The sequence below is a fragment of the Raphanus sativus genome, chromosome 5 (assembly GCF_000801105.2).
Source record: "Raphanus sativus cultivar WK10039 chromosome 5, ASM80110v3, whole genome shotgun sequence".
Classification (NCBI taxonomy): domain Eukaryota; kingdom Viridiplantae; phylum Streptophyta; class Magnoliopsida; order Brassicales; family Brassicaceae; genus Raphanus; species Raphanus sativus.
In genome coordinates this window covers 2174438-2186284 of record NC_079515.1, presented here as the reverse complement: position 1 = coordinate 2186284, position 11847 = coordinate 2174438, and the positions used below count along the sequence as shown (strand labels likewise).

Genomic DNA, 11847 nt, shown 5'->3' with positions numbered 1-11847 from the left:
CCTCCTGCAGATAAATTGGAGCGACGGTGCGGCCAATGACAAAACAAAACATAAGCATGTGACGCCAATCACCACCATACATCACAAATTAAATATCAAACTGAAGTGACAAAAACACCCCTAACACCACACCGACGCGACTAGGGCTGGGCGTTCGGGTACCCATTCGGGTTTCGGTTCAGTCCATTCGGGTTTCGGGTTTTCGGGGTCAAAGATTTCAGCCCCATTCGGATATTTCTAAATTTCGGTTCGGGTTCGGTTCGGATCTTTGCGGGTTCGGTTCGGGTTCGGATAACCCATTTAAAATGTTTTTAAATTTTCAGAATTCATTATATACTTTAAATTTTCATAATCTATAAGAAAGATAATATATTACATATAAATTTTCATAACATATATGTAAAAATACCTTAATTTAACATATAAATTGGTTTTCTTTGAATATTTGGATAAAGAATCAATAGATATTTAACTATTTTGGTGTTTTCAGTATACTTTAACTATTTTAAACATTTACTTTTGACTATTGGCATATATTTTCCGAGTATTTTGGAAAACTTAAGGTATCTTATATATTTTTAATATTTTTAATATACATTATATATAAAAATAATGTATATATTTAAGTATATAAATTTATTTCGGATACATTCGGGTACCCAAAATATTTCGGTTCGGATCGGGTTCGGTTTCGGTTCTTTAAATACCGAAATTTTGAACCCGTTCGGATATTTAATCAATTTCGGTTCGGGTTCGGTGCTACTTTTTCGGATCGGATTCGGTTCGGTTTTTCGGGTTCGGATTTTTTGCCCAGCCCTAGACGCGACTTCTGAAAACGCTTGGTTGTCCACATGTCGCTGCCTCGCTGGTCCATTATCTAGCGCGTTCACCGGCCTGTGGTCATGGTAAATCCACTGGAACAACGAGGGTACAATCGTCCAGACATAAAGATTGTCTTTTTCTCCCCTCTCCACCTCCATTAAAATTCTTTTTTGGCTGCACTTGTCATGTCCTAAATTTTCCTGGAGATCAAACTTTTAGCTGTCCAATATTCAATTTTCCTCATTTATTTCCCTTTTAATTTATACGATATATGATATGTTTAGATGAGAATTTAACACTTTTAAAGAGGATTTAGAAGCTCTCTTCTTCTTCTCTCTCCTGATACTGGGAGGATTTGCAGTTCTTGGTGAATCTAGAGGAATTAAAAATCTACAAAACCTAGGACAGTTTTGTTATTTTCCTGGATTGCGTGAATCATTTCATCATCTTCTACTTGTCCGGAAGAGAAAGTAGCCATCATTGAAGCATTTAGAGTAAGTTTTAATCTTATTATTATAAAGTGAGGGGTTTTTGACTTTTAATGTTTTCTAGTTATGGAGAATCTAGAAGCGTAAGCTTTACTAAACAAAAAAAAAACCTCACATTGGAACTTCCCTTTGTCGTTGAACTGATTTGTAGTTTGGTCGGTTTTTTTTTTGTTCTTTCTCAGATTTATCTTAATACTTTGAATTGTTGTTGTTTTTTGGTCGGATCTTTTCAGATGCCGGAGAAAGGAGCGATTCTATCTCCGGTTCAGAGCCAGTTACTGACACTACGGCCGAGTCCTCTGCTTCGATGGCGTCTCGGTGCTTTCACGACACTCGTCTTCTTCCTCATGTTAGTCGTCTGGAGCATCGACGGTTGCTCCATCCAAACCTTCGTGCAGCCGTGGAGACTCAACGCCTACTCCCTCCGAGTAACTACTACCTCTCCCTCTCCTTCCCCTTCGCCGTCACTAAAACCTCATCTTCTAGATTCCGACAAACCCCACCGACAGAATCTCACGACGGTTAATCCGAACGTGAAGAAGACGAATCTCACTACGAACTCGACACGTGTCCAACTCCGGTGGATAACCGCCGAGCCGGAGAAGAATTTCACGGCGAATCTCATGAGAAACTGGCTGGCTCCGGGAGGAGAACCTTGCAGGGAGGCGAAGACCGTCGAGATCTCCCTCCCCGGCGTCGACGGTGTTGATTCGTTAGAGCTAACCGCCGGGGAGATCCACGTGTTCACGTTCCAAGCGTTAGACGAATCCAAAGCCCCAGTCTGCGTCGGCGGGGACTACTTCGAGACCGACTTATCCGGGGAGAACTGGAAATCGAGACCGCCGGTGAAAGACTTCGGCAACGGAACGTACTCGATGTCGCTGCAGGTTCATCCCGAGTTCGCCGGAGAGTTCAACCTCACCGTGATTCTACTCTTCCGTCATTACGAGGGACTCAAGTTCAGCACATCGCGTCTAGGCTTCGACCGGAAGCTCCGCGACAACGTCCGGTTACGTTTCGTCAAGAAGCATGACGTTTCTCTCCCAGAGCTCCGGTCGTGTAAGAGATCCGACTTTACGAGGGACGCGTGGTCAGGGAGATGGATAAGGCTGGGGAAGAACGATAGCTGCCAGATCAGCAACGACGGGCGTTACCGCTGTCTCCCCGCGGGTTTCCCCTGTCGGAAACCGTGGTGCGAGGGGGCGGTTGGAGGTATAGAGAGCAATGGGTGGGTTTATTCCACCCATTGCTCTTTCAAGCTGTTCTCGGGAGAGACGGCTTGGGGTTGCTTGAAGAACAAGTGGCTCTTCTTCTGGGGGGATTCGAATCATGTTGATTCGATTAGAAACATGCTGAACTTTGTCTTGGGTCATCCGGAGATCCCCGCTGTGCCGAGGAGGTTCGACATGAAGTTCTCCAACCCGAAGAACTCGTCGGAGACGGTGAGGATCACGAGTATCTTCAACGGTCACTGGAACGAGACGCAGAACTACCAAGGCCTAGACTCGCTCAGAGACAAAGACTTTAGAGAGCTGCTCAAGAAGTACTTCTCGGAGAAAGACCGTGTTCCGGACGCTATGTTTGTGAACTCTGGTCTGCACGATGGGATTCACTGGCATAGTATCAGAGCCTTTGAGAAAGGTGCCGAGACGGCGGCTGCGTTCTGGAGAGACGTTTTCGACGGGGTCAAAGCCAGGGGACTGAAGCCGCCTGAAGTGATTTTCAGGAACACGATCGCGACGGGTGGTTACGCTAGGTTGCTAGCGTTTAATCCGAGCAAAATGGAGGCGTTTAACGGTGTGTTTCTTGAGAAGATGAGGGATGCGGGGTTGGTCACGAGCGTGGTTGATAACTTTGATATGACGTATCCGTGGCATTATGATAATCGGTGTAACGATGGAGTTCATTACGGGAGAACTCCTGCGAAAATGCGGTGGAGGGATGGTGAGATTGGGCATCAGTACTTTGTGGATGTGATGCTTGTTCACGTGTTGCTGAATGCATTGTGTGTGAGCTAATAGTGGTGATCGATGTTTGGCTTTAGGAGTCACGGATTCTTTATTTATGTGTAAACTTTTTCATATTAATTTTTTTGGAGTATAGATCAATTATTATTTGGAATAACTCAACTGAAGCTTGAGTTTCTATTCTTGTAATGTATAAATGGCGAGAGTGTGGAACAACAAATGTTTGGTAAATCATTTTCCTGATTTTATTAGTGGAACAAGTCTTCAACATTGTCCAACTTTAAACTGACTTTTTAAGTTGGAAGTAGCTTTTGTCTGTCTTTCATTACTCTGTACATTGTCCAACTTTAAACTGACTTTTTAAGTTGGAAGTAGCTTTTGTCTGTCTTTCATTACTCTCTTTTTTTTATGCATGAATTGGTCTTGGCTTAGAGAGTAGTTTACCTAGTGACAACTAATTTGTAGGTTGATTAGGTTGATTAAAAACTCCAATGGTGTTGTCTTGCTAAACTGAAGGATAACACTACTTTAATCATTGCATTGAAATGAATTTGATTGAGGTTAATCTTACGTGCTAACTAAACCTACAAAAATTGAAATCTAGAGTTTTTTTTTTTCTGATTTAACCATCCTCTCATCCCTCTTATCTATAAAACCGATCGATACTTGGACTACTCTTGGTTGCGTATATGATGGTAATCTATTTAGCAGTGTCTCTATCCATTAACTGCTTTCTTTAAATTAGAAAAAATAAATAATAATCAAAAGAGCTTAAAATGGTCACTGGTTGCAGCCAATGCTTGGATTAGTGATGTTTGGAACATATGCTCCTTCCTAGTACTGATCATCAGGGAAACGATAGTGTCATCATATTATTGTTAACTTCATTGTTTATAAAAAGTCTAAAACAGAAAAATTGTAATAAGTGTTCGGGTTATTGGTTTGTATAAACTATAGAAAAGGGAGTTAAAACAAAATAAAATCATTCTTTCTTACATATAATAATATTCTCCAGGGTTAGAGGCAATACTATATGGACGAAAAAGGAAAAAGGGGAAAAGAATGAGCCGAAAAATCAGGGACTGGTCAAACAAAATTAAGCAGGGAATGAATCATTTCAATTTGGGTCAGGTCAGATGAACAATCATATTTCATAGAATGAGAAGGAATTAATTAAAAACCAAAAGGGAGATTAAAGTTTCTTTGCTTCATAATGGTGTGTAGGCTTGGGCATAAAATCCGGAACCCGAAATCCGAACCGAATCCGGACCGAAAAATCCGACCCGTTATCCGACCCGAAATGTAAAAATACCCGAACGGATCTTGTAGGGTGGTATAAAAAATATCTGAACCCAAAGTATTATTAACCGAACCCGAACGGATAACCCGAAAAACCCGAAACTAATAGTTAATATAAATATTTTGAAATATATATAAGTATTTTGGTTATTAAATTTAATATTCATGGTAATATGATATATAATAATAAATATTAACAATATTAAAAATATTTTAAGTACACAATTAGTTATAAATAAGTAGTTTATAATTTGTTCATTGAAATAACAAGTCTACTCTCTATAATAATGTATATTGTTTACAAATATTATTTGTTTTCATTCTTGATTTAACATTTTATTGTTATTTTAGCAATTTTATGTATGATAGGTTAAATTTTAATAATTTAGTTGTTTTTAAATGTTTTTCTTTAAGGTTTTGTTTTTTTTTTACTTTGGTTATATCCGAACCGAACCGATATAACCCGAACCCGAATGATATATGGTTACTTTATGGGTTTTATGATGCAATATAATTTTTAACCGAACCCGAAATGTTATTATCCGAATCCGACCCGTACTAATGAAATTTTACTATGGGACCTAAGAGCGTAAACCCAAAAACCCGAAAATCCGAAAAACCCGACCCGAACGCCAACGGGTACCCGAACGCCCAGGCCTAATGGTGTGTATGGTTGGTTGTATAGAAAAAGATATATATTGTTTTCTTTTGCATAAGGAGGAAGCGAGGTATATCAACTTGTTAAAGAGAAACAACGAAGTATTTGTCGCCCGTCCTTTGATTCTTGGCTGGCGACCCACACAATTTCCTTCACCACATGAATATAGATCGGTTTCCAAATCTTTGCGATAAGCATTTTTAGATTTTATGGCTTAAGTTGTGACGCACCTTTTTCAGATAAACGTCGCTGAAACTTATATTAAAATTGTATTTTAATGTTTTTCGTTATCTGAAATTTGGGATATGAGACTTGAGAATTAAGATATGGTTTAAAACAAGAATGGACATTCCACTATATATCCAGTTTAATATGGTTTAGGATACGTTGACTCTTTCCTTTTAGAAAATTTATAACCAAACTGAAATGTATCGGTTTCAATTTGATTTGGCTTTTCTGTTGGTTCGGCTTAGTTTTGGATTTGCTGAAAAATAACTCAAAAGTGTAAATTTTATCATAGCATTTCAGAGTTTTGACTGAAATAGTAATGGTTCGATAGAAGTTCGACTTGTTCAACTTAAATTTCTTGACACCACTCAATTATTAACAATCAATTCAATAGTAAACAATATGTTATTTTTTCTAATAATTCAAATATTAACACAATGATGATATTCCTCTTGCATTTACTATTTGCCACACACATATATATCACACTATAAAATCCAACATCCCATAAAAGAAAGAAGAGAGAAAAAAATGGATACGATGAAAACAACAAAAGTGAAGTTCACAAAAGAGATGCTAGAGTCTATCAAAGGCAAGCTCCCAAGGCTCAGCTTTCTCCTCCTCTTCCTCCGACAATGCTACGGCGGTTGTGGAGACCGGACCCACTTACTCCCTTGTTCAATCACCACTTCATCCACCCGCTTCTGGAACCTCTCTGATCGTCCCGTGGAGCTTCAGATTCGAGTCGGGTCGATCCTTAAACGCGTCCACACTCTCAAACCGGGACGTTCCAAAAAGCTCAGACACAGTAACCTCCACAGAGCCTACGTTCCTGACCAGGAAGGACGTCGATGGTTGTACTACGATGACACGTGTTTGCCGTACGTATGGGTTCACGAGACGGGTACAGACTTGTCGAAGATGGTGAAGCAACAGTACGTGAGTCTTGATGATCTGAGAGATTGCTCGGAGATTAGGATTTTTAAGGATTTACAGAGAGGTTGTGTCTCTGTTGAGAAGAGAGACAGAGCTTCTGCTTTGTGTTGATTGTGAAATTTTTCCTTATTGATTACTTCATCTATATAATTATGAGTACTACATATAAGCTAAATATGCATTTCATTGTTTGAAACATGATGCCTGTATCCATTTATATGCAACTCCATCTCCAGTAATGACTCTTGTTGATCTTGGACTTATTGGATTACACAATGCCATCACTAACTAATTTCTTACTAAAAGAGGTAACTACATCTACTTAGCTGGAATGTGTAGTAGTTGAGGAATATATATATATATATATATATATATATATATATATATATATATATACAGTGAAATAAAAACATTAACAAAGCTATGTCATCAAGTTAACACAACTTGGTTAATAGTTAAATAGTATAAGTGTTACTGATATATTCACACGAATGGTCCATGAATAATCTTTGAAGTTTAAACTATGTTAAAAAAATTCCACACAAATGATCTATGAAGGGTTCATAATCCAAATTTCAAGAAAGTTTCTTTGAAGTTCCTAATAGTGATGAAATAGTGAAGACTATTCCTCTAGGTGTCTTTGGTCTTCTTTCTTGTTGAAAAACAATCAATATTTAGAGAGATCTTATCTTTACACATTTCTCGATGATATCAATAATGCGTTGTGTTATTTTTTGTTTTCTCGTTTGAGAAAGGCAACAAAACTCAGTGATGAGGTGCTTTGATGGCAGGCAAAATAATGACCTTCCTCAGATCCTCTCCACTTTGGTAGAGCACTAATAAATTAATTCAATCGTGCCATGTTGTGTATCATCGGATGTCCAATATTTGATGCACTGAACTTTCGGTTAAACCTCAATAAAGGATCAGTGCAGCTTGTATACATGATGGCTGATGAGACTTAAATATTTAAAGTTCATACAAAATCAATTTTCCGCATTAGATGTAAGCTAAGACTTGGGAAAACATAACTCTAGTATAGTATCTAGCTATACAAATTCTCATGTGTTCAAAAAAAAAAAGCTATACAAATTCTCCAAGTTGTAGAGTTGACTTTTGAGTAGCATCAACACGATAGTTAGTGAGAGATTAGGTGGAAAAATTTACAAAGTCAAAGTTACCAAGAAATTAAAAACCTAACCACTTCTGTTTGAAAGCTCCTCCATTGCATTATTAGCAGTACTAACCAAAACAAAGAATATCTGTTATTCAGTGTCTACATCATCTCCCACAGGAACATCTTTTTGGTTATAACTATACAGTAGACAATGTATTCCAATACAACTGTAAATACTGATTGTTGCACATTTGAATCTCACCACAATGAACAAAGCAACAATGAAACACCATTACCATTGGAAAGTCCGGTGAAAGTTTTGGCTACCAAAATACATTGCCGTATAAACAGAAACCTATGATTGGTTCAGTCTTAGTCGTCATGTTATCTTTAGAATCCTAAGAAAATCATTACATGAGATCAAACCATATCATTATTGGAATACATGTTATGAATAAAGAACCAATTCCACATGAAAGTGGAATTTCTGCTTGTAGCGTGTGTATGTTCTCCAGCCCTATATACAGTTTTTCTTTGAAAGCTTCTTCATTGCATTAGTAGCAGACTAGCAGTACTAACCAAAATAACAAAAAAAAAAAACAACAACTAAGAATGTTTGTTACTAAGTGGTAGACACGAGATCCATATCAGCTCCCACATTTCTTTGTTTATAGTTTTACTTTATACAATGTATTCCGGCACAACTGTAAATATGAATTGTTGCACATTTGAATCTCACCATAATCTCATTTGAATCTCACCACAATCTAAGATTGTAATTTAATTTCATCGTAGTTGTCTATAAAGCAAGCAATAAAACACCATCAACAGTGGGAAGTCTCGTTAAAGTTTTGGCTACCAAAACACATTGCTGGTAGGAAAAGAAAACTAAGAATTAGAGCACCCACAATAACCAAAGAGAAAATTTGGAATATTTTACTATTTTTTTTCGTTCGAATTAAAAAAAAAAGCTGACAAATCGTAGGCCGCCACATATAGCGGAGCCCACGAACAGTGACGAATTCACAGAAGGATCAATCCTTATTTACGGTGTTCGACAGACTTTAGCGGACACAAAAACCTAAAAACTAAGTATTATAATATTTTTTTTCTAAGAAACATTGTTAAAAACTACCGTTGAACGTGCTCTTAGATCATTGTAAAAATATTACAGATTTTTTTTTTTCCTCAAAACATATTTTCATTAGAACACAAAACCATTACACAACAGGAGATTAACACAATCCCGATCAACTGAAGCCGGCGGACGACATGAATGTCCCCGGAAATTAAGCCCACACATGGGAAACTAACCGAAACAACAAACAACAATTCTAAGATAGTGGCTAAACTTATAAGATCAAACAGACCAAGAACTTGATAAAACCACAAAAGACAGAGTAAAAAGTTGAAACCGAACTTCTCACTTCACCCTCACACCAGCTATGTCATTGTGCTCTCGAAGCCATGAGTTCCTCCGGTACAACTAAAACCCGCTTAACCAGAGCTGCCGTAGACATCCTTAGGCCAGCTACTAAAATATTACAGATTAAGTTAGTAAAAATAACAAAAATACAAATGAAATTATGACAATGAATGATATCTACCCTTTCATAAACCAAAACCAATCAAACAAACCAAATAAAATAAAACAAACCGAACAGAACACATGTTTCATCCCCTCGGTTTAAAAGAAAGAAAAAAAGACAAAAGTAAAAGAAAAAACACAAAGAAGTCAAAAAGCATCAACACTTCAACTACACACCTGTCTGTCTGACTTCCAAAATCTTCTTCTTCAGTCTCCTTCTCTCCTGCTTTTACTTTCCTTGTAACTCTTATCACCGATGGGGATCTCCTTTAGCACCAACAGAAGACGACAGAACAACCGCCGTCACCTCCTCCTCCACCACCACCACCATCCTCCACCGCCTTACTATTATCTCGATCCTCCTCCTCCTCCACCGCCGCAGCCATTTCAACCGCATTATGACTACAACTACTCAACTTACCACATACAACCACCACCCCCGCCACAGATCAACACTTGTTCCTACGGCCATCCTTACCATTACTACCCTCAACATCCTCAGTATCTCACCACCGCACAGCCCAATTGGTGGGGTCCAACGATGAGACCTGGATTTGTCTGCCCGCAAACGCCAATGCAGCCTCTTCCACCACCTTACGTGGAGAATCAGAACGCCAAGAAGGTGAGGAACGATGTCAATGTGCATAGAGATACGTTGAGGCTCCAAGTAGACGAGTCTGTCCCTGCCCACCATCTAGTCTCATTCGTCTTCGATGCCATCTTCCACGGCAGGTATATAATATATTCACTGATCTAGCTTTATTAGAGGTGATCCATAACAATTAGGGGTTAGAGCCACAATTAGGACTAAATTAGCAAGTTTAGGCTCATGAAACTCGAAATTAGCAAGTTTAGGCTCATGGAACTATTAAAAGGAAAGATCTTTACACATGGAAACCCTTTCTGATAGAAAAGGTTCAACCTTTGCATGATATGCTTGATGGGTATGTGTATAATGACCCCAAGGTTCAAGCTTTTGCATAATATGTTTGATGGGTATGTGTATAATGATCCCAAGGTTCAAGCTTTTGCATGATATGTTTGATGGGGATGTGTATTCTCATTTCATTTTCATTTTCATTTTCAGTTTCACTATCACCTTCTTTGCAGAGGAGGAACCAAACTGCACGTTCGTCCCGCAGTTTCCAGAGGTGTATCCACCGACAAGGTTCTCTTTCCAGAAAGGTCCTGGACAGAGGTTTCTACAGCCTTCAGGGACAGGAACCGACCTGAGCTTCTTCGCTCTTGACGATCTGTCAAAACCCTTAGAAGAAGACGTGTACCCGCTCGTTATATCAGCTGAGACGGTGATCTCTCCATCATCATCAGTTCATAAGCAAGTCACGCAGGCGGTTCTTGAGAGAGACAGCGATGGATCTTTCCAGGTGAAAGTTATGAAGCAGATTCTTTGGATCGAAGGAGTTCGATATGAACTGCGTGAGTTGTATGGATCGACCACTCAAGGTGCATCCTCGGGTTAGAGGACAGTGGTTCGGGTAAAGAATGTGTGATCTGTATGACTGAGGCTAAGGACACCGCTGTGCTGCCTTGTAGACATTTGGTAACTAAAGCTTTTATTACAATCAAGTTTCAAGAGAAGTGCTTTTTGAGTTTGCTTTGTTCTTACGTCTAATAGTTGTCTTTATGTTCTGTCTTTGCAGTGCATGTGTAGCGACTGTGCTAAAGAATTGAGGCTTCAGTCGAATAAATGTCCGATTTGTAGACACCCTATCGAGGAGCTCTTAGAGATCAACGTGAACAGTAGTAGGGATGAACAGCATTTTACTTGAAGAAGAAGGTTCTCCTTTTCTTTTATTGGAAGTCTTCCATGTCCGAATATGTATTTTTGGATCATTGTTGTGTAACTTCATGCCGCATGTATATTTGTTTTTGTTAAAACTTTGTATGTGGAAGATACAAGTAGTAGTCTATGTATATTCCTCACACTCAACAACCCACTCCATGTTTTCAATGCTTATGTTGAGTTACTTGGCTATAATTCTACAAGTCTTTTTAAAAAAAAATTCTATAAGGTTAGTTCTACAAGAATTAGTTATAATTATATACTTGCATTTGTTTTGTTATTTAACCCTTTTCTCGAGGAAGTCAAAGATTATTAGAGAACATAAAATACTTTGGTCTTTGCATAAACTCAAAAGAAGAGAGATTAAAACATAGCTGAAGTTGAAGAGGAAGAAACTTTTCTGCTTTTAGCCTATTAAGCTACAAATTTAAAACACCACTGAAGAAAAGCTGCCGGAGGAAAAAGAATGTTTCCCACTGAGATTATGCTTAAAAGTTAAAAAGGGTCCTTTTAAATAAATAAAAATTACAGTTCCATTCTTTTAAGAGAATGTTCAAACTTTTGAAATGAGAAAAGTCTTCATTTTGATTTGTTATCTGTTGGTATTAGGAAGTCTGATCTGAAATATATATAGATAATAATTATATTTACTGACAGTCAATTGGGTGTGATCTAATTTTTTTTAATGAGAAAGTTCATGTATTAATTTTAATCTAAATATGTAAATAGTTTTGTCTCCATATTATTGACTAAAATGAATTATTATCGAGGGTGACGTCGATGAGAAATACTACCTTTTAGAGTCCCAAACGTACAATAATTCACTTTCCCAATATGTGAGATTGAAAACGAATCCAAAGGAAAAGAGTGTAGCACGAGAAGAGAATCGGACAAAAGCTTCAAGAGAATATAATGTCATTTTGTGAATAAGAAGAAGAAG

The 11847-nt window shown here is 38.1% G+C and overlaps 3 protein-coding genes across 3 annotated transcripts; all 3 read left to right on the top strand.

The window, feature by feature from the left end:
* The first annotated feature begins 1021 nt into the window (after positions 1-1021).
* On the top strand, positions 1022-3581 carry LOC108861669 (uncharacterized). The gene is made up of 2 exons (XM_018635597.2): positions 1022-1316; positions 1544-3581. Exon 2 carries the CDS (start codon positions 1544-1546, stop codon positions 3326-3328), a length of 1785 nt encoding a protein of 594 aa, XP_018491099.2. The 5' UTR covers positions 1022-1316; the 3' UTR covers positions 3329-3581.
* Positions 3582-5947: 2366 nt separating this feature from the next.
* On the top strand, positions 5948-6657 carry LOC108861674 (uncharacterized). The gene has a single exon (XM_018635600.2). It carries the CDS (start codon positions 5994-5996, stop codon positions 6507-6509), a length of 516 nt encoding a protein of 171 aa, XP_018491102.1. The 5' UTR covers positions 5948-5993; the 3' UTR covers positions 6510-6657.
* Positions 6658-9267: 2610 nt separating this feature from the next.
* On the top strand, positions 9268-11049 carry LOC108861673 (probable E3 ubiquitin-protein ligase LUL4). The gene is given in 4 exon segments (XM_018635599.2): positions 9268-9835; positions 10191-10573; positions 10576-10664; positions 10765-11049. Coding segments are annotated over 4 exon segments (1077 nt in total). The 5' UTR covers positions 9268-9359; the 3' UTR covers positions 10894-11049.
* Positions 11050-11847: the final 798 nt, after the last annotated feature.